Here is a 22,721-nt window from a genome sequence, read left to right as displayed (position 1 = left end):
GTCCATACTGCCTGAATCAGGCAAGCATTCAGAACAAAGAATATTTAAGTATATGGCTGTTAAAATCTCCCAGAAGCAAAGGAATATGGTCAGTACAAATAGCCTGATGGAACCAAATGTGGACATTGAGGAAAACAACCTGTTAAAAATAATAATAATAAAAAAATAATAATAATAAACACCAATTTTCATGACATTCATTCACTGCTGGAGTCTGACTAAACTATCCTTGTTTTTTCCATCAGCTAAATTTGTTATTGATACTGGCCCTGGACATCGACATAATATCAACAATTTATAGTCACATCGTTTATTAATATTCAGTGAACTCTCATTGCAGTTATATTCAAACTTTGACTTGACCCCCAGTTTTTTTCTTTGATTTTGTGTTAGCTCCACCTTTCCAAGCCAGGTTAAACTGGTCAGACCTCCATTAAACTGCTGTCCATATTTGAATCTTGTTAAGCCCTCATCTGACATTATGTGAACATTCGTTTGCAAACACCATTCAAAGCAGTGCCAAACATGTACTTTGTTGAAGCACCGCAAAGAAGATTATTTGGAAGTGACTTTATATATATATATATATATATATATAAAATGTCCAGTTATAGTAAGACTTTGTCCACTCTCTGCCAAGGAAATTTTGGCAAGCTAATGTACTATTGCTTAATGTGACATATCCTGTTCCTTAGATCAAGTGCAAGTGACCAAATTCACATCCTGAGAATGAAAAGTATTGCTTTATTTTCCGGCTAGGCATCTCATGAACATGTCTGAATATGCACTGTCACAATGCTTATAGATGTTCCTTGATTGTGTTCCTTTATGTTCCTTTAGGATTTGGTCTGAAATGGCTATGTTAAATATTAGAGGACAAGTGGTCTGGTACCATTCTTGTTCCTGGTTGGAAGTATTTGTTTATTCAGGAGCACTGTAGATCTGCTTAAAAGCAGGAAGAAACAACTGGCCAAAACAGCATGGAGACAACAAAGCCATATCTGCCTAATTCCCATAAGAGGAGAGAAAACAGTTGATTGCCAAAGTTTGCAATCCACTTCTATTCTGACATGACCTTTTGAACTATGCTTTGTCAGAGGATAAGTACAGTTAAGTATGTTACCATTAGAGGATTTTTTCAAATTCACTGAGGCACAAAAGTATGCCATCACAATAGATATTTATATAGTAGTTAGACAGACAGAAGATATTTATATTTCCTGTTTATATAAAACATGAGTGCAGTGAAGTTTTAATTAAACCTGCACTAACCCCAAATAAACAGGCTGAATTATGCCCTTTAAATCATAATATATACACAGTATGCTCAGTGTGATATAATGTATAATGGGGGGGACAGAGTTGACAGTTAAAAAGCAAAAAGCAAAAAAGCAGTTAGTCAATCTTCAACGGTCTGTGAAACATAGATGATATCTACTTGAGAGAAACAGAAGTGTCTGATAGGCATCCTGACTTCTAAGTGTCTGAATTAGCACACACCTTTTCAAATATATTCACTGTGAAATTTGAAGACAATGCTATCCCATGACCACAACATCTAGTGTTTTATTTAAATAAAAACTATGCCAAATCTGCATCAATGGATCAGTTTCCAGTACAGACCTCAGTGAGTGATTCACTCAGTAGAGTTTATATTTACACTTAAGCAGTGCTAAAAAGAGTGGCTAGGACTTACACATGCACTGAAATTATCTGCACGGAAAGTGTGTGAACATTTTCTGTCATGTTACAACATTCCATTTACATCAGTGTGTTTTAAGCCACACCTCAGATGTGGGGAAATTCTATTCTGTTGTGTCCCACAACACCCACCCCCTACTCACTCCTCCTTTCTTACTGAGTCTTGTCTGGAGTATTCCAGGATGATTACATTTCCTGCCCTGCGGAAAAGAGCCTCACGCTCATCTAAACGTGAAACCGCCTCTAGTAAATTTTTGCCTTTTGGCTAAAGGAGCTAGTGCTAGTGGCAGGAGCAGAGGAAGTGATTGAAAGCGTTAATCACACGGGGTCTATATTTTCTTCTATTTTTCCATTTCTCCTTTTTACTCTTGATTGAAAAGGACTGCTTCAAAGCTGAAGCTATTCTAGTTACAGTGTCCTGAATCATCTACATTGTGTAAGTTTGGAGGAGGGATTTTTTTAGCCATGTCTGTTTTGCTGAAAGGGTGAGTTGAGCAAGGACATTTCCAAGTCTTTGGAAAATGTTAAATTCCCATTGAGTCAGCCTTGATATATTTTAAAAGTTCAGGGCCTGTCAGGGATGTTGCTAAATGTGCTGCAGTGAGTCTGTGTTTCCTTGCTGTCTAAAACAAATACAGAGCAACATAATAGAAGGCAATACATGTATTAACATCCCTCTGATGGACTGGCATCCTGTCTAGGGTGTTTTCCTGTGTCATGCCCAATGAATGGGAATGAATTGTACAGTGTGCATTTTGTTTGGTATGGGTAATACAGCCACTTTTTTTTTTAATGTGACATTATGAAACATGTATATAAATGAGGGTAATATGCACCATTCACTAGTCAATTCAGTCAGAATGTATGAAAAAGTGATCAAACCAGACTGTTGTTGTGATCTCTTAAAAAAGCAACAAATGTAAGAATGTCCAACTGTTTATCCTATGGCTGATATTAGTAATGTTTCTACTAATCACCTTTTCTACCAACCATTCAAAGAGAAATCAACTGGTGAAATCACAGCCTAGCAATAACCCCAATATCTACATAGTAGTGTAGCAGGGCCTTGACCTCTTGAACTCTAGGGTCTGGGAGAGTCATAGGGACACAGTGGCCATTGTGGAACCCTGCGGGTGGCCATGCTGACGTCTGGGAACAGCTGAAGTTCTCGCAGGAGTTCCACAAACAGCAAAGCCTGCTGAGACATTGACTAATGCAGCAAATACAAGGCTAAAGCCATAGACTAAACTGCATTGCAACTAAGTAACATGCTTGTCCTTGGATGGGTTAAAACAAAAATAGATTCTGAGTTTGTTACGTAGTTTTTTATGTTTGTAACATGAAAAAAAACATGAATGGGAAATTCTTCAAGTTATTGGCATACTCCAATCTCACTCTTTTTGTCACATTTTTTATTATATTGTAAAATGAAATGGCATTTTAAAAAGTAGAACTTTTTGGATATGAGAGGTTTATAGACTTGACATATTTCGCTAACACTTTATATGCTTTGGATCATTGTAGCCTGGAAGAAGAGAATGTTTAGATGACTGTGGGCTACTCTGCGAAAATATCTGCAGTTTATTGTTTTAACTCTTATCTAAGAAATAATGATTTTTCATAATGCTATTACAGTTGAACCGCGACCCTGAACTGGATAAGCGGTTACAGATAATGAACAAATGAATGAATGAATATTACAGTAGATTTTGACCCAGTTTCTACACTTTAGATGTGTCTATCTAACAGCGTTCACATATATACAGGAAAATTGCAGATATCTGTAGTTTTCATATAGTATAATCATATTAAATATAGCTTGGGATACATTTGCATTTGCTAAATTTTCTTGCTTTCTTGACAGTATGATACTGCCACACACTTATATAGTATCAAAAATTCTTCCCTGCAGAAACTTATTTCCATCCCTGAAAGAAGGAATTATGCAGGTTGTTTACGCAAAAACCTCAACAAACCCAGTGGGAGCTTCTTGTTTTATTTTGGTTTTTATTCTTTTTTTTTTTTTTCAGTTTATAATATAATTGTTACTTAAATACACGAAAACACTTTGAATCTAGTAATTGACCATAGAATATAGATTTTACAAAAAAAAAAATATTCAAAGCATTGGATTGAAAGCATTTAGGGATTCTTAAGTGTTTCCAGCCACTTCCTGCAATGGGCAGATGCTGAAAGTGTACAATGAGATTCATTTTTGTGGGAGTGGACTACAGAGATCTAAGAGGCTATAGACTTTAATACAGACATTACAGCCATTCCCAGCTTAGTGCAGAGAAATGGGCTAGCACCCAATGGGTGAACACACCCATCTCTGCTCATTATTGTCTGTAACGTGAGATAATCTCTGTGTAAGTTTGGCCTATCAAATAAAGAGAACTGAATGAGTTCCAGGGCAGAAGCTGAGCCAAAACTGATTTGCTGGGTAGCCAAACTAGACATTGCCTGTCTGAATTAATAATTATGAAAAAAAGGCATTTTGTCAGTAAACTGATTACACAAAAAAGTGCTTGAAACAACAATAGCACACACCTTTTCAAATATATTTACTGTGAAATATGAAGACAATGCTATCCCATGACCACAACATCTAGTGTCGTATTTAAATAAAAACTATGCCAAATCTGCATTAATGGATCAGTTTCCAGTACAGACCTCAGTGAGTGATTCACTCAGTAGAATTTATACTTTCACTTAAGCAGTGCTGAAAAGAGTAGCTAGGACTTACACATACACTGTAATGATCTGCACGGAAAGCTTTAAATTGCTTACTTAAACCTGCTCCTTTATTCTAGAAAACACTCTTTCACAATTTGCATGGATTGAATATAACAGCAGAATAAAAACCTGGCTACTGTAAGTTAAATTACTTACTGAACCACAGACTCATTAAACAGCATCATGGTGTTTTGTCATGAATCGAGTGTATCATATACTAATGTAGTTAGTGTGAATACAGTGTTGAAGTGGTTCTCTTAAAAGCATCAACACTGTCCAAACATTTTCACTGGTACAACAGTCCAAACTCATTTGGGTGGGTGTTATCAAGAGTGCTGATATAAGCCAGACGAGGTAACAGATGGCCATGGCTGGTAAAGTCCAGCCTACTTCTGGTGTAATGGAAGTATGGGGGGTGTGGGCTGTGGTGGCAGGAGCAGCTGTGGTGGAGTCGTTTGATGTTGAAACAGGTGCTAGGCCTGGACAGTAGGTTTTCCTTAACTGCTTCAACAGAACACGTCCTGAGACAGTTAACCCCTTAAAGTTCTCCGTTATTGATCGTAAAGGGATTTCTCCTCATTTTCAAAAATGTCTGTATGGCTGTAAATATAGTATTTCAAAGAGGTTTTATTTGAAATAATGAATTGCAGAGATATTATAGCCAGAGATATAGCCTGTTTCTTTGAAATGTATTTGAAGTGTGTGTGTGTGTGTGTGTGTGTGTATCAGTGGCAATGAACACACATGCGCACTAGTGCACTAGGGGCAGCAGGCACTCCTAAATCAGTGGGCAGCCATCCCAGCTACCTGTGGGGTTAGGTGCCTTGCTCAATTAATTGAGGGAGGGGGACAGTGCTGTTCAATAAGTCCAGCAGTTTTTCAGTCCCAAGCCCGCTTCTCTAACAATTAAGTCATTGCTTCTCTTCAATTTATTATTAATTATTCAGTAGTAATTTAATTATTTATCGTGATTGTTAAAATAAATTATTTAATTTAACTTAATTATTCAGTAATCCCTAAGCCAGCAATAAATAAGTAATATAAATATGAGCATGAGGAATTGATTAGTTCTCATATCTCATATCTCTTATAAGTAATTAAAAAAGACTAGTTTCTTGGCTGTTTTTTTTTGTTTGTTTGTTTGTTTGTTTGTTTTTTAAAGTTTGCCTTTATTTCCACCACACCAAGCATCACAGAATCACAAAAAAGGAGCTTAATGAGAACACAAATAAAACTGGGCTCTCAGCCTGGGTGGGCTTTCAGGTAGGTGGGCTCTGGCTTCTGGAGTTTCAGGCTTCTGAGCAGGACTTTATTTTGTGGAACTTTGGTTTTCCATTTAAATTCCCTCTGGCATCGTTTTAGTTTTAGATAGGACTTGGCAGTTGTTTTTGCAGTTTAACTTTTGTCAAAAAGAACCGTACAAAAGTCAGAAACCACACTTTATTTATATATTATTTTTTATTTATTCAATTCACAATGGCCAAGTTCAAGCTGCTCAAATTAATTCAATGAAAAACAAACAAACAAACACCAATGTATTGTCTGTAATATCAAATGTGTATTTATTGTTCCACTGTGTAGTTTTTTTGAAGTCTGCTGCTACTTTAAATCGTCCATTTTTTCAGTCTTAAGTGGAACCAGTTACAGCTGTGCTATCCAGCAAAATCTTTTTCCAAATAAGTCACTGACATTATTTTTCCAAGAGGTACTAACATTCACCCCAGCAACTACATAGAAACATCTCACAAAAGTGCCTTGCACATTTCTAAAATGGCTAAAAATTTATTTTCAATGAGAATGCATATAAAGTAATTCACTTAAAGGGAAAGTCAAAGGCAAATGAATGATATACTACTCGCTGTGGCAATACAAAGCATTATATGCGTGCTGTACCTCTATTGAATCCAAACCTAACGGAGAGAGAAGTACAGCATTTGTATATTAGGTGATATAGAATGACAGAATATCTAGAGGTAGGGAGTGCTCACACACACACGCAAATGTGTTATGACTACGATCCTTACTGTGAAATTGTATCCTGATTTTAAGATGAACCATTTTCACAACTGTACCATCAACAAACATTTTTTTAATGGGGAAAACACACCTCAGCCCCATGATGTGTGGTTAGCCTCAGCTGGAGAATGCAGTAAGGCAGAGTGCTAGAGGAATTGAGGTGGGTTGGGGAGACTCAATTATCTCTAATGGGAGGAGAGTAATATATCCATAAAAACCAAATTACTTGAGTGGTTCTCCTTTGTTAATGCCTCAGCCCAGCAGAGGCAAAAGAACCTTTTTCAAAGAGGCAGAATACATTTTTCATGCTAATGGGGTTCTTGAGCATTAGGCAAGACTTGTCCTGCATTCGTTGGGTTTACTGTGGACAGAATCGATTTTAAGTGCAGTTAGTTATTACTTCACCTCCATTTATAAATAAATGTGTCTTTTTCTTTTGTAACACTTCTAGCACCTTGTAAAATGCATTTACAATTTATTATTTAAACATTTTACATAAAATATTTTTGTGTTTATCTCAGTATTGCAGTATTGCATTTTGTTTGTATTTTTTTCAGAGAATTGTTTATTACAAATTAGTGTCCTTTTTTATAAATATTTTCAAATAACTAATAAATCAATTTAAAAACAAAATCCACAGGGAAATAATGTCTAAATATTATAATTTGCAGCCCTAGTATCAATATGAGAGTGCACAAATAAAACATATAATATTTTATTAATGTCAGATTAATGACCAATATACTAAATTAAACAAAGAGCTCTGAGTGGGATTTCACTCGAGTCATTCTCAGTGCTGCAGTGACTCTGTTGTGGTGGTGGTGTGTTAATGTGTGTTATGCTGTTATGAGTGGATCGCACACAGCAATGCTGCTGCTGTGTCCAGTCACTGTTAGACACCCCTGCCTGCCTGGTCCACCTTGAAGATGTAAAGTCAAAGACAGTAGCTCATCTGTTGCTGTATACTTTGTGTTAGTCATCCTCTAGTTCCTTCATTAGTCATCTCTGGATGTTGCCCACATTTTTTTTTGATTGGGGGGCTATTCTCAATCCAGCAATAACAGTTAGGGGTTAAATAACTCCAGTAACCCTGCTGTGTCTGATCCACATGTATCAGCTCAACACACGGCCACCACATAAATCACTGAGACGCTGAGAATGATCCACCATGAAAACCATACCTGCTCTGTGGTTGTCCTCTGGGGGTCCTGACCATTAAAGAACAGGGTGAATGGGGGCAAATAAAGTATGCAGAACAACAGATGGAATACATAAGTGTAGACCTACAAAGTGCTCCTGTGTGGTTGCTGGATCTGGTAGAATGGACAGTAAGTGTAAAAACAAGGTGGTCGTAATGTTATGTTGGACTGGTGTATGGTAGAATATATTTTAAATTGTGTGGTGTTCTCACAGCTGCATATATTTTAAGACAGGAAAGGCTCCAAAGGAAGTTGATTGCATGGTGTTTAGGTCATTTCCTGGGTAAGTGTTGTAGGTTGTAGTTTTACAAACCTGAATCCCCTTAACATTACAAGAGAGAGGCCGACTCACTCATTGTGTATCACTGGAAACCTATTATTTTCCTATTTTAGTAATAAAGAAATTCAGTTGATGTAGTGTTACCTGTTGTTTCTTTTTATGCAGAGTCTGTCTGTCTGTACTTGTGTATGTAAGGGGTAGTGAAGCAAGATTACACTTTTTTTTAGCAAGATTAAACAAGGTGAAGCAAAATATGGAGTCGTGTTGCACATACCAGTATCAATAAAAACAGTTTCTATATTGGATGAGCTCACAAACTGTTACCATGGGAAAAATACAGACATCCACAAATTTGATCTCCTTATATGTGTCAGCTCTTATGAATGTGCACAACATTCAGCCATTTTAAACCACTTTTCTAACAGTGATGTTAGGAAACGTTTGGAAAAGTTTAAGTTTTACTTTAAGTAACAATGAATAAATGTTGTTTATTTTTCAGCATTGGAGAAAAAGTGGGGAAAATACATTTAACACAAAATCAAGTATCAACAACTTGATGTACAGGGGTTGGACAATGAAACTTAAACACCTGGTTTTAGACCACAGTCATTTATTAGTATGGTGTAGGGCCTCCTTTTGCGGCCAATTCGTCTTGGGAATGACATATACAAGTCCTGCACAGTGGTCAGAGGGATTTTAAGCCATTTTTCTTGCAGGATAATGGCCAGGTCACTACGTGATGCTGGTGGAGGAAAACGTGTCCTGACTCGCTCCTCCAAAACACCCCAAAGTGGCTCAATAATATTTAGATCTGGTGACTGTGCAGGCCATGGGAGATGTTCAACTTCACTTTCATGTTCATCAAACCAATCTTTCACCAGTCTTGCTGTGTGTATTGGTGCATTGTCGTCCTGATACACAGCACCGCCTTCAGGACACAATGTTTGAACCATTGGCTGCACATGGTCTTACTGGTGCAATGTGCAGTTAATGAAGATTGGCCACCAGGCTGCTCCAATTTAGCCACGAAACCTCCCACACTACAATGACAGGTGTTTCAGTTTCATTGTCTAACCCCTGTATATATTTTTAAGCTTTAATGCGTCCACCCTATTCCTCCCACAAATTTTTACATATACATTATGTATTAGAACTTGCTTGCATTTGAAGTTTTTCATTATCTAAGTGACATCATGGTGATTTGGGGCTGTGGATGTACATTCAATTTTTCTTAGAACAATTAATTTGCAAAATTACACTTTTTATATTTTAGTTTTCTCTATAAGACTTTCTTGACAGTTACACTACCTTTCGTTCAGACAAACATCTGGTTTCTAAAGTGTCTTTAAACTTTCAGTTTACTTCATATTGGACAGTGGGGTTTTTTTTTTTAGATCTGAAACAAGATTAGAGCTTGGTTGTCTTCAGTCTCTTGTATGTGAAAGCTTAGTTATGTTTATTTGATGGTGGAAGTTTTGCTTCTTGCATGGTTCTAGGGTGTCCCCATTTTCTTTTATGCTGATTAGCAGATATACATCATCACCTAAATATTTGTGATAAATGAATAACTTCTACTTATTGACCTGTTTGACTGTGAATTAGCAAGGGCAAAATGGTGGAAGGAGGAAGGAAGTTAGCTTCCACATCACAACCCTACTACTGATAGTTTACATAACCGTGTGGCTTTGCTGTACTTATGAAAATCTTATGCTGCATGTAACTGCCTTTGCAAGTGACAGATACAGAGATGTGAAAGGTTCAGATGGAGATGTCAGCTTGCAGTGAGTACTTTGTATTATGTATTTGAACACTATCATTTTAAAAGGCCATTACTGCAGACCAACAGAGCAGGACATGATCTTTAGAAGGTGTTTCCCTTTTAAAAGCCCAGAAGAGATTTCAAAGCTAGTGAAAGGGGAAAGAGTGTTTCGGGATGACTGCCAGACCTACTGAGAGACCACACCTGTATGACAGCAGCTGAATAGGATCGATTCTTCTTTTTAGCCACAATGGATGTCTATAACAAGCATTATTGATTGGGTTTGATTGATTCTGATTCATGTTTGTGGCTTAGCACTTGTCTGATTCTGTCAGGGTGCAGAATTTAAGACCTACCTGTAGTTTTGGATAATAATGTTATAGTTTATTTATTTATTTAATTATTGTAATATCATTAAACTGTAGACAGTTGTTGGGGCGGCTGACCATGTATTCCACCCTTAATTTTCAGTTTATTGTTCCAAGAACATTTGAAATGTTTATAAAAAAAGAAAAAGAGATAGAAGATTGAGATACAAGTTGATTTCCACACCCCCCCTAGAGCTCCTCTGGCATTCCCCAGCCCACTCAGCAGGTCCAGTGTCACCTGTTTACTGCTGGCTCATCAGCACCAGCCTGTGACCCACTTGGAATAGCGCACAGACTTCCAATTTATCATCATCTGGGCGTGAACTGATCTTTGAGTCAAAGGTCAAGGCTGTTTAGCACAGAGACTGAAGCACACACAAACCGTCTTTTTTCACAGTATTTGCCTTTGTATACTTTTTTTCCCCCCTCTTTCTCGTTTTTTGTTTTTGTCATTCTCATTGTCCCTCTTTCTTTTTTGGCATTTTTTTCTCTTTTTACTCTCTCTCTCTTTAAATATGTTCTCATTGCCTTTCACTTCAGTCTTTCACGTCACTTTCTTCTGTCCCTCTTTTACACTTCGTCGTACTGTCAATTTATTTCTCTCGTTTTTTTTGACATATTATTTGTCATGCAGTGTCTCTAAACCACTTTTTCTCTCACTCTCTTAAACTCCCTCTATTTCTGTTTATGCTCATTCACTTTTCTTGGCTCACTCATTTCTTTCTCATTTTCTCAGCCCTGTTTCCATCACACACTCACTACTCACCCAGTTCTCTTTAAATTCTTTCAGAGGCTCAAGGAAACTGCTTCATTTTGTGTACCTTTTTATTTAGTCAAGTTCTGGTTAACAGCTGCAGGCAGTGAAAAGTGTGTACTTTTGTGCATGTATTTGTCAGAGGGATATAATCTAAATTTGCTAATATCATATAACATTGGTGATGATCCTTATGAGCTTAGCCTGAGAGTGTGCTGCAGAATTGAGAGGACAAAGGAAAGAACAGCAAAGTAAACAGGAAATGTGTGTCATTAAGGCTAAATTATACCAGGGAGAACAAGGCCCATGCCAAGAGTCAGGATATGGCTTGAATGGTTGAGCCCCTTGATGAGTATAAGGGGCTTTTCCTCTGTGAAGGGAACCCTCCTCAACCCTCCCCCAGTTGTTTTTAGTGGTCCCTCATTGGTAAGGCTTGTGCCTGTTTCTTTGCATTCTATTCACAATGTTCTAAATATATCTAATTGTTTGTAGTGGTAGCTACACTCTTGTGAAGTAGAAGAGAGTCACAAAGAAAAGAGCTTTTTCTGTTAAAAAGACGAGAAGAAAACATTCCTCCAACCCCTTCCTCAACTGGTTGAAAAATGTGTTCTTCTCTCTCGCGCTTTCTCTCCAGCCCATCTGTTTGTGTTTAACGTCTGCAGTTTTCAGTCTCTCTCTCTCTCGCTCGCTCTCTCGCTCTGCTTTCTCTTTCACACATTTTTCCCCAACTGTTTTCAGCACCTCTTTCTCCTATTTTTGTTTGGCTCCTTTTTTCTCATCTGTCTTGCACACACACATTCTACACTCTTCCCTTTTTCAGTTCCCCTTTCTCCTGTGTTTTCTTCTCATGCTCCCTAATGTCTCTTTTTGGTCTTATACACATCTCTTGCTTTCTCACGCGTCCTTTGCACTCTTTTTTCCTTATGTTTTTTCTGCCATTCCTTCTCTTTGTTTGTTTGTTTATTTATTTTTTTGCCTTTTTATGCTGTGCTTCTGAGCTAATGGTTCTTGGGGGGCGGGGGGGTTATTTAATTAGTCTCCATTTTTTTTCATACACTGTTTTTTCTCTGGCCTTCCCGCTATGTGCCACGCCCTTCTCTCCTCTTCTATGCTCTCCTCTCTCTCTCTCTCTCTGGCCTATATCCAGCTTCTGCTTGGTAAATTAAACGAGAATAGCAGCTGCATTTGGTCTGACAATTTTTTTTTTTTTTTTTACCTTAACACTCTAAGCCCTCCTTTTTTCCCCTTCCTCCAACTCACTCACACACAAACTCTCACAGTAGACACTGCCAGTGCTGGGGGCTGGGTGTCTTTCACATACCCTCAAATGTTTCACATTATGCACTCACCCCCAGTGCCTCAGTTCTTTAGTTAAATGCTTTTTTTTAAAATGCTTTTTTGGCGAACGCCTCTCATTCTTCTTCTTTTTGAACATTTAGCCCCTTTTTTAGATTCTGAACACTTCTTTGTTGTTATAAGTGAGTACAAGTTTTGTAACTTTGATAAACTAAACTTAACTGTAAAAATAAAAAAGACTGTCCAAACCTTCAAGCTGTATATATTGTTGATACAGTTTCTTTTCTCTGGTCCCCAATGAAAATAAATTAACTTGCATTAAAAAGAATATTAAATTACTCAGTAAAATGACGGGTTTGGAGATACAAACCCGACTGTATTTATTTAAAGGCTCATAGTTAATCAGAGAATAGGAAGTGGGGCAGTATCTGAATGGGAGTCAGTGCTGAGCTTCTTGCTTTGAGAGCAGTCCAGTGTGGACATAAGAGAGAGAGAGTCTCTGATGAATGTGGGGCAGCGACTGAGAGAAAATGGACAAAAGAGAGCAAGGAGATGCTGAGAGAGAGGGAGAACAAGAGCAGCCAAAGATAATCTGATGAAGAAAGAGAGGGACTGAGAGACTGAAAGCATTCAGCTTGTATTTTCTTGCTGATCAGTAAGCCACTCACGGCTGTATTTACACATATTTAGTCTTGCAGGAAGCTGACAGCCATTCTCTGGGCCTAATAGACACTTCAATTAAGCTCCCTCAACCTCTCTCTGCACCAGACCCTCCCATCAATTTCTGAGGATGCTCTTGTGTAAGCCTGAGAGCCAGCCAACATCATCCAGACGTTTTTGAGACCTTTTCAAACCCAGGGCTTCCAGAGATCCAGAATCTAATTAACCTCTGGAGATGATTTATGTTATCAGAGACACGATGCAGACATTTGTCTGTGAAGGATTAGACACCAAAGAAGATAAAGAAAATAAGGAACAAAGGCAGAAAAAAGAGAGAGAAAATGCCCCAGACATGACTCAGTGAGGAAAAGTGACATCAATACAGGGATGTGTCTCTACATGCCTTATGTATTGCTCCCCATTGCTCTCTGGTGTAATCGGATGCTGAGAAGATTAGTTTTGAGTGTGTGGATAAGTGAGAAGAACATGATGTGGAGAGAAAAGGCTGTTGTCAGTCTGGACACTTTGGTTTTGTAGCCCTTCAGCTAGACCTCCAACAGAGTATGCTAGTCATAGAGCACATTTTTACTAGGTAACCATGTAAAGCATCACTAGACTGGAACAAGTTTGATTAATCCAGCATGGAATTACTCTACTCTCAAATATTTTTAAAATTGAAATTTAACTTAAAAGCATAAGACAAAATTATTGTAAGAATATTCAAGTTACCTCTAGTTTTGACTTGTTTTGTCTTGTCCTTCTTCCAGTAAAGAAAGCATTTGGCTCTTTTTAGATGTATTTTTTTCTTGTCAATCTGAGTTAATCATGTCTCTATCTCTCCATCTTTGTCTTCCTGCCTCCCTCTCCTCCCAATTATATTTATTCCTCTCTCACCGAGCGAGGCCTCTCTGTCCTGGCACAGTTGCCATAGTTACAGCAGTGGGCCAGTCAGAGCTTCTGCTCGATGTAAACAGCTGAGGAGGTTTTGGGAGGGAAGCTTTAATTTATTTATTTTTTTCCCCCCCTTTGGTACCTTCTTTTTTTCCACAGCTACCAGCACATGTGCTGCCTTATGTTTCTTGTTACATAAAGATGACTAGTGCCATGTTTAATTCAGGGTTTTTTTTTTCTTCTTTTGTATTATTTTTGGTGCATGACAGAATGGAAAGTAAAAGTGAAGTGAGGCTATGGTAAGCTTAATGTGCTTACCAAACCAAGTGTTTCCCATCATGTTTCTTAGGGAATTACCCCAGTGGAAATAATATTGCTCAAACACTGACACCGTGTGGTTAAAGTGAGTACTCAATACTGAGTGCTTTATTATATGTGTATTATATGTGTGTGCTTGTTTTCATTGCCAGATAGGTTGCTATGCAATGATTACAAGCTTAATTCACAAGTGATTTTGGACCACCGTTGTCAGACTATTCTTCAAAAAATAAAATAAAATAAGCAACTAATGTTTCAAATGAAAATATAATGTTTTAATGTGACAAATATTTTTGTTGTTTGAATCTGTGTCACATTATGAATTACTCTACTGTCTTACGTCCTTAGGTGTCTACATCCTGATTGCTGTTGGTGCTGTGATGATGTTTGTTGGCTTCCTCGGTTGCTATGGAGCAATCCAGGAGTCTCAGTGCCTGCTCGGAACAGTGAGTCACTCCCACATCATCCAATCATAGTGCAGGAAATTTGCCTAGTCATCTCACCGTCTGACTCCCATGGTTTTATGAAAGCCTCTTTTTTTTAAGTTTTGATGAACCAGCTCTTCACTGAGCATGCAGGATGTGATGGTTTATGAGTGTATGTTATAAAGTGATTTTCACAACAGTGGCATTAGTAAGACAATGAATAAAACCTTTCCTTTCTTTCATTTAGTTCTTCGCTTGCTTGGTCATCTTGTTTGCCTGTGAGGTTGCTGCCGGGATCTGGGGATTTATCCACAAAGACAAGGTGAGAATTAAACCACCGTACACACTCGCACATGTAAATACCATGAGCTGCATTGTATTACAAGCCATGGTTCAAGCATTCTTAATATTTTCATGTACACATGTACACCCATATATCGGGTGATAGTAAGGAGGTTCAGTATTACCAGTATCATCTATTCACTGCTTCCACTGTATTTCCTCATGATTGACAAGTCTCTGTGGCCAGTCAGCACTCTGCAATGTTTTCACGTCACGTTTAGTCCCTCGCTTGGAATCGCACGGAAGCAAGTACTAAAAAAGTACAGTTTTCTTGGTGCCAGGTGCCAGATTTGCCTTCAAAAATTCAAAAAACCAGAGCTGAGTCGTGTAGGTGTCATGCTGTTGCAAAGTGCCATGGTTAAACTTGCACATCACTCTGGATAAGTGTGTCCACTAAAGACAGATATATATATATATATATATATACATATGTATATGTGTATATGTATGTATGTATGTGTATATATATATATATATATATATATTTATGTATGTATTCTTTGTTTCAGATTTCTAAAGAGCTGATAAACTTCTATGACAACGTATATGATAGAGGATTAATAGAGACTGCTACTGACAAGAAACAAGCTGCTGCAACTGTGCTCAAGGCCTTTCATGAATCTGTGAGTATTTTCTTTATAATTGTGTTTTTTGTTTTAAGAGAGCATTGTAAACAACAACAACCATAATAATAATAATAATACAATAGTAGTAATAATAATATTCCATTTGTTCATTGTCTTTTAACAGCTTAGTTCAGGGTCATGCATAATTATAGCAGTAATACAATAATAAAATTACTAACACAAATAATAGTAGAGGTATTTAATGAAAGGTTAAATGAAAATATAATATCAATTACTTCTAAGCTGTAATTATATTCGGGCGGCACGATGGCGCAGCAGGTAGTGTCGCAGTCACACAGCTCCAGGCCTGGAGGTTGTGGGTTCGATTCCCGCTCCGGGTGACTGTCTGTGAGGAGTGTGGTGTGTTCTTCCCGTGTCCGTGTGGGTTTCCTCTGGGTGCTCCGGTTTCCTCCCACAGTCCAAAAACACACGTTGGTAGGTGGATTGGCGACTCAAAAGTGTCTGTGAATGTGAGTGTCTGTGTTGCCCTGTGAAGGACTGGCGCCCACTCCAGGGTGTATTCCTGCCTTGTGCCCAATGATTCCAGGTAGGCTCTGGACTCACTGCGACCCTGAACTGGATAAGCGCTTACAGATAATGAATGAATGTAATTATATATTTTCTATAATAAATACTAGGCATTATATATACGTTAAGAATTTAACACAACTCGTAGAGTTTATTGGTTTTAAACAATGTTTATAAACAATATCTGTAAACATTATGTTTCTCTGACTTTCAGCTGCAGTGCTGTGGCAAGGGTTTCACCACCTCAGTTCTCACTAGCTGGACAACTGATCTATGCCCTGAAAAACAAGGACTTAAATTGCAAGATGTAAGTCATACTGTGCATGTAATCTCATCAGTGTTACCTACTGAGATTTTAAGCTCTGCTACTAAGCTGGCAAAATAATTTTTCTTTTTTTTTCAGTATTGTTAAAAATGGGTTTGTTTTGAAGTAACTGTAATAATTTGTCCAATTGTTGACTGAACCTTTACTGGGATTTTGTTTTCTTCACAGAACTGTCATGATAAAATCTCAGCTCTATTCACTGAGAAGATCTACTTGATTGGCATCGCTGCCTTGGTTGTTGCTGTCATCATGGTGAGTGAATGGCTTGGGTTTGAGATGTTTCACATATACATGACAAATAAATCTGATAGAAAATTGTCTGAATTGATGATATTCATTATCATGGAAAACATTTCCCCACTAATTAAGAATAAAATATATACAGGGGTTGGACAAACTGAAACACCTGTCATTTTAGTGTGGGATGTTTCATGGCTAAATTGGAGCAGCCTGGTGGCCAATCTTTATTAATTGCACATTGCACCAGTAAGAGCAGAGTGTGAAGGTTCAATTAGCAGAGGGTAAGAGCACAGTTTTGCTCAAAATATTGCAATGCACACAACATTATGGGTGACATACCAGCGTTCAAAAGTGGACAAATTGTTGGTGCACGTCTTGCTGGCGCATCTGTGACCAAGACAGCAAGTCTTTGTGATGTATCAAAAGCCACGGTGTCCAGGGTAATGTCAGCATACCACAGAGAAGGACGAAACACATCCAACAGGATTAACTGTGGACGCAAGAGGAAGCTGTCTGAAAGGGATGTTCGGGTGCTAACCTGAAAACCATGGCTGCCCAAATCACGGCAGAATTAAATGTGCCGTCTGTCGGGAGCTCCACAGGGTCAATATACATGGCTGGGCTGCTATGGCCATACTTTTGGTCACTCATGCCAATGCCAAAGGTCAGTTTCAGTGGTACAAGGAGTGCATGTATTGTTCTCTGATGAGTCCACCTTTACTGTTTTCCCCACATCCGGGAGAGTTACGGTGTGGAGAAGCCCCAAAGAAGCGTACCACCCAGACTGTTGCATGCCCAGAGTGAAGCATGGGGGTGGATCAGTGATGGTTTGGGCTGCCATATCACGACATTCCCTTGGCCCAATACTTGAGCCACTTTGGGGTGTTTTGGAGGAGCGAGTCAGGAAACACTTTCCTCCACCAGCATCACGTAGTGACCTGGCCACTATCCTGCAAGAAGAATGGCTTAAAATCCCTCTGACCACTGTGCAGGACATGTGTATGTCATTCCCAAGATGAATTGATGCTGTATTGGCCGCAAAAGGAGGCCCTACACCATACTAATAAATTATTGTGGTCTAAAACCAGGTGTTTCAGTTTCATTGTCCAACCCCTGTAGTTCTACAATATGAAATTTCAAAGTGTACCAATCTGCATCTACACGTATGTAAACTAAGCAGCAAAAACAGCACATTTTTCTCATTCATGCTGAACATCAGTAAACCTGTTCCTTTTTGTCTTTTAAATGAACTTAAAATATATTTTGCTTTTTGAAAAAACAGACTTTTTTCTTTTCTGCACATACTAATACCTTTTTTGTCTTTTGTTTTTTTTTTTTTAAAGATCTTTGAGATGATCTTCAGCATGGTGCTGTGCTGTGGCATCCGGAACAGCCCTGTGTATTGAGAGTGTGTTAGGCATTGGGGGCTATAGGGGTGTGGCGTCAGGAGACACCAGCCAATGAAGTGAAGAGAAGATATACTCCTGATTTAATTTTGTATTTACCATAATTTTCCTAATGTAGTCAGTTGTCTTACAGATGAGATATGATTTTATTTCCCTACTGTGATATATTACTATCATACTACAGATCCAGTCATGAATGGTCCTATCTGCAGTTGTGTAGGTGGTGTAAGCTCGTTGGTGGTAACCTTAACCATGTACGCAGTGGCAGACAGTGACAGTCAGAAATTGGATGCTCTATCTCTCATACGCACACACACACACACACACACACACACACACACACACACACACACACAGATATAAGATTATATATTCATTAGATATGTAAATCCTATCCAGATCTTCGTAGTCTTCCTTTATTAACAGTTTTCATTTGTATATGTAAAAAAGGACTGTATATAATTGCATCCCTATAAGACCTTCCAGCATGGATATTGTACTGACCAGAATGACCTTTACTTCAACATATATGCTTGTGTTTTTTGACGTCAATCACTAAGAACCAGTGATAGGGAGAGGAAAAAAAGAGAGAAGGTCAGAAAATCAAACGTTCTGGAAAAGAATCTGCCATGCTTGTATCTTGGTGTTAGCCTCAGTACTTATCACAACGTAGCCTTGGCTTCCTCTGGGCCATTCGTCATGGGCCAGCCAGTCTTTCTGTCTCATTGCCATTGCAAGCCAGCCCCTGTTCTGAGATCCACACTAGTAAATGGAGTTTTAGATGAAAGGAAGCCTTGAAATGTTCCCTTAAGGCTCTCTTCCCTGCATGCTCTTCACAGAGGGTGGTTGGAAACCTGCAGCATCGCTCGCTTTACTACACCCTGCCTCCTAAATGCATGCCTTCCATCATTCTCTTGACTAACCTAAGCCATAATGAGGTATTATACACACCTCCCAGTCTTTTTGACCGAATGTTCTAACCCATTAAAAACTTGAGGCTGCATATTTAGTATGTCCTCCTGATTCCTAGTGGAATTTCCTGCTCATATATTGTACTTCTTCTCTAGCCATTCTCTGGAATGTTGTGCTTTAGAAAAGTAAAAAAAAAAAAAGATGAAACACGATGACTGATATTATTTTTTGTAATACTCTACTGTAAGACAACGTTTATAAGGCTACATGACATCTACATAAGCTTTCATGAGAACTGACCTAGAAATATATGTCGTCATAGTCCAACAAAGAGGTGGATGGTTTGGAATAAATCTTAATAAAAGCAGGTTTGTGGCAGTTGTCATAAAAGGCTTGTATAGGTGTCATGATTTTTTCTTCCCCCCCCTCCCCCTGGTGAGAATACTGTAAGTCATTGGTGTGTGAGTGTGTGTATGATGTGTTGACTCGAGTCCATGTTAAATCGCCTATTTCAGGATCCTCTACGGTTCTCGCAACCTCACTGCCACTACAGTGACAGATACTGTAATTCCTCAGCTGTCCACTAGGTGTCACCCAAATTGTATTTATTGGTCCTGTTTATCAATGGTGTAATAGAATAGAAATGTAATAGAAAATACCTTCAAGGCTTACGTTAAGTAAAGGTGATTTTAAAACAACACATATACATGCACACACCACACTTTTTTTTTTTTGTTTGTTTTGTTTTTCTAAATGCAGTCTGCCAAATCTGTCTTGTTAACACATAATGCCTATGCTGATATGCTGAAAAGTGTAATATGTACAGCTATATATTATTGTACTAATGATTATGTAAAGGCAATGTATGCCTTTTAATTGTGATAACTTTTTTTCTGGTACTATGTCGAAAATATGACACAGAGAAGTAGAGATTTAAGTTAAAGCATGCCAGTCCCTGTAGGAGTTATTAATGTTATGAACTGAAATCATGGATTCATACTTGTGATCTTTTGTATTGAAGAACCCTACCGTTCCAGTCAGCAGAATCACTCTGGCAGCTCTCACTCAAATCTCTGCCTTGATTCACCAGTTCTAGGTTTTGGTTTGGTTATCTTGTCCAAATTATTAGTGATTAAATGTATTTTACAAATAATACCTCTTTCATATTTTGTGTGCTTTCTGAAATTTCTACCACATGCCTAAGAACCACGGTGGAGCAGCCGGTAGTGTCGCAGTAACACAGATTCCCGTTTCTTGGATATTAAGCCTGAAACTGGACTACATTTTCAATGAAGTCTTTGTATTCTGGGTCTAGTCTTAATTCCTGTCCAGGTAATCCCATCATATATTGAAGAGGAAGAATATTAGTATATTATAGTTGTTAAATAAATTATCTGAAAGGGAAAAAAGTGGCTTAACTTGCATTGTACACTTTACACGCCATGATCCCCATCACTACCTTGGTACAGAAATATCGAAAATTTCTCTACAATGCACATTTTCACATGAAAAATCTCCAGAAGTCTCCAGAACTCATTATATGGTGCACTACTGAAGTGAAACTTGCCTAAAGCTTTAAACTGTATGACTAAAAGGAATTAAGAAACAATATATAATCTCCATATTCAAAGGGCACCTATAAACTTATAAAGCCAGGGGTGCCCAACTCCAGTCCTGGAGGGCCCATATCCAGCAAAGTTTGGTGATTGCTCTGCTAAAACACATCCCTTAAACCTGGCAATTAACAGATGAGTTGACTCAGGTGCGTGTGAGCAGAGGTATAACCAAAATTTGCTGGATACCGGCCCTCCACGACTGGAGTTGGGCACCCCTGTATAAAGGTATCGCTCCACAGGTTGGTTTAGGTTAATGTATGAATGTTCAAATAGAATCTTGAGCATTAAATACATTTCCCAAAGACACTGACAGGAGCTCATCTATTGCAGTTGATTTTGATCGTCCTCTAGTCCTTCATCTGTATGCGCAGGATGCTGCTGGCTGAATATTTTTGGTGGGTGGGCCATTCTCTGTCCAGAAGCACTGCTGTGTCTGATTCACACTTACGAGTACAGCATAAAGTAACAGATGACTAGTATACCTGAGTCACTGGAGAGCTGAGAAACATCCACTATTGTATCAATAGCTGAGCTTTAAAAAATAGGGTGAAATGGGGGCTAAAAAAGTGTGCAGAGCATAGAGCAGTAGAACTCCAAAGTGTCACTTTATGGTAAGTTTTCTTGATGAGCTGTTTGTGTGTATCTTCCAAAATATATACTCAGTTCAGCCGTTCACATTTAGGTTTATTTTATTTACATTTGCTCTGATAATTCAGCAAATTATTGCCCCCATCTTCCTTCCTTAGGCTAAATGAATCCACAACAGAATCATACAAAGACAACCGTTCCTATGCTGATAGAAACTGAATGCACAAGCACCACTGATTCTTTATTTACACCTGCAATGTCACATTGCCTTCTATATCCTCCAAAGATTTCTTTAATAAGGGGATTTAGGCTGTGACTATCTCCTTCTTATGCTTCTGTAGGCAGCATTTTCTGATACGCTACATTTAGCTTAACAGAGTCTCACATACTGTTTTATTAGCAACTGTACAAATAAAAGTAGACTCTGCCAGCACATTTCGACAAGGTAGCACAACTCATCAGAACACCTGGAGCCTACCTGGAATCACTGGGCACAAGGCAGGAACAAACCCTGGAGGGGGCGACACACCCGCTCACATTCATTCACACCTGCGGACACAATTGAGTAGCCAATCCACCTCTCAGCATGTGTTTTTGGACTGCGTAAGGCAGGGGTGTCAAGTCCGGCCCCTGGGCCAAAAGCAGCAGCAGCAGGTAGTGTCACAGATCCATAGACCTGGAGGTTGGGGTTCGATTCCCGCTCTGGGTGTGTTCTCCCTGTGACTGCGTGGGTTTCCTCCGGGTGCTCCGCTTTCCTCCCACAGTCCAAAAACACACTGTGGTAGGTGGACTGGCGACTCAAAAGTGTCCGTAGGTGTGTGTGTGTGTGGCCCTGTGAAGGAATGGCGCCCCCTCCAGGGTGTGTTCCCGCCTTGCGCCCAATAATTCCAGGTAGGCTCTGGACCCACCGCGACCCTGAGCTGGATAAGCGCTTACAGATAATGAATGAATGAATGAATGAATGAATCACTTTTAAGACTACTTCATTAGTGGCCTGCTGGCATTTTTCAATTTTTCCTTTCACCTGACGGTGGCAGTAGTGCACAAATGTATAGCCTATTGCAACACGGTTAATGAACTAAGCTAATCTTAAACGCCATTCATTTCTCTGGGCCTGAGAATTAATTCACAGAATTACTTTTGGTGATGGCTGCAAAAACCCTGAAAGTTGACAGTGAGAACCGGCAAATTCAAGAGAGAATATTCAAGTTAGAATATTTTTTTTCACTGAGAGTCACAGCAAATGTGTGTGTGTCTCATATGCCAAGAGAATATTACAGTAATCAATTTAATATCAAGAGACATTATGGAACCAAGCATGGGCTTTACAGTAAATATACAGGCAACGAGCGAGCAGCATAACGCCCTGGTCTCACAGCAGCAACATTTCGTCAGGGAGCGGGGTGAGCAGGAGAATAAACTGTTTTGTACATTTGTAAGACTACACAATTTCACTTCAAATTCCTCTGGATCAATTTACTTACATTCTGAACTCTAGAGAAATACGACAAATATATAATGAACGGTCAACAGCCCCGTAGCACTGCAGTGTCATGACCCTTACGTGAAACTCCTGCTCTTTCAGCATTTGGATAATGTCCTTTCTCTCATCCCCAAGGGTGGTGTCTTTCTTTAGAATCTGACTCTTTTTTTCTGACGTATTCTTCTCCTCCACCCTCCTCCCCCCATCCACATCATTCTTTATGTTCTGGAATTAATAATAGTGAGATTATGA

General features: G+C 38.8%; 1 protein-coding gene across 1 annotated transcript in view; it reads left to right on the top strand.

Moving 5' to 3' along the window:
- Positions 1 to 20,081, top strand: part of LOC136679590 (CD81 antigen-like) — a 29,106-nt gene extending 9,025 nt beyond the window's left edge. Inside the window, exons 3-8 of the mRNA XM_066658213.1 lie at positions 14,327 to 14,424; positions 14,651 to 14,725; positions 15,255 to 15,368; positions 16,114 to 16,206; positions 16,393 to 16,476; positions 17,808 to 20,081. Coding sequence (XP_066514310.1) covers positions 14,327 to 14,424; positions 14,651 to 14,725; positions 15,255 to 15,368; positions 16,114 to 16,206; positions 16,393 to 16,476; positions 17,808 to 17,870 — 527 coding nt within the window. The 3' untranslated portion in view covers positions 17,871 to 20,081. The remainder of the gene's footprint in view (positions 1 to 14,326; positions 14,425 to 14,650; positions 14,726 to 15,254; positions 15,369 to 16,113; positions 16,207 to 16,392; positions 16,477 to 17,807) is intronic.
- Positions 20,082 to 22,721: the final 2,640 nt, after the last annotated feature.

This window comes from Hoplias malabaricus, chromosome Y (assembly GCF_029633855.1).
Source record: "Hoplias malabaricus isolate fHopMal1 chromosome Y, fHopMal1.hap1, whole genome shotgun sequence".
In the NCBI taxonomy this organism is placed as follows: Eukaryota; Metazoa; Chordata; class Actinopteri; order Characiformes; family Erythrinidae; genus Hoplias; species Hoplias malabaricus.
This window is presented reverse-complemented; position numbering and strand designations above follow the sequence as displayed.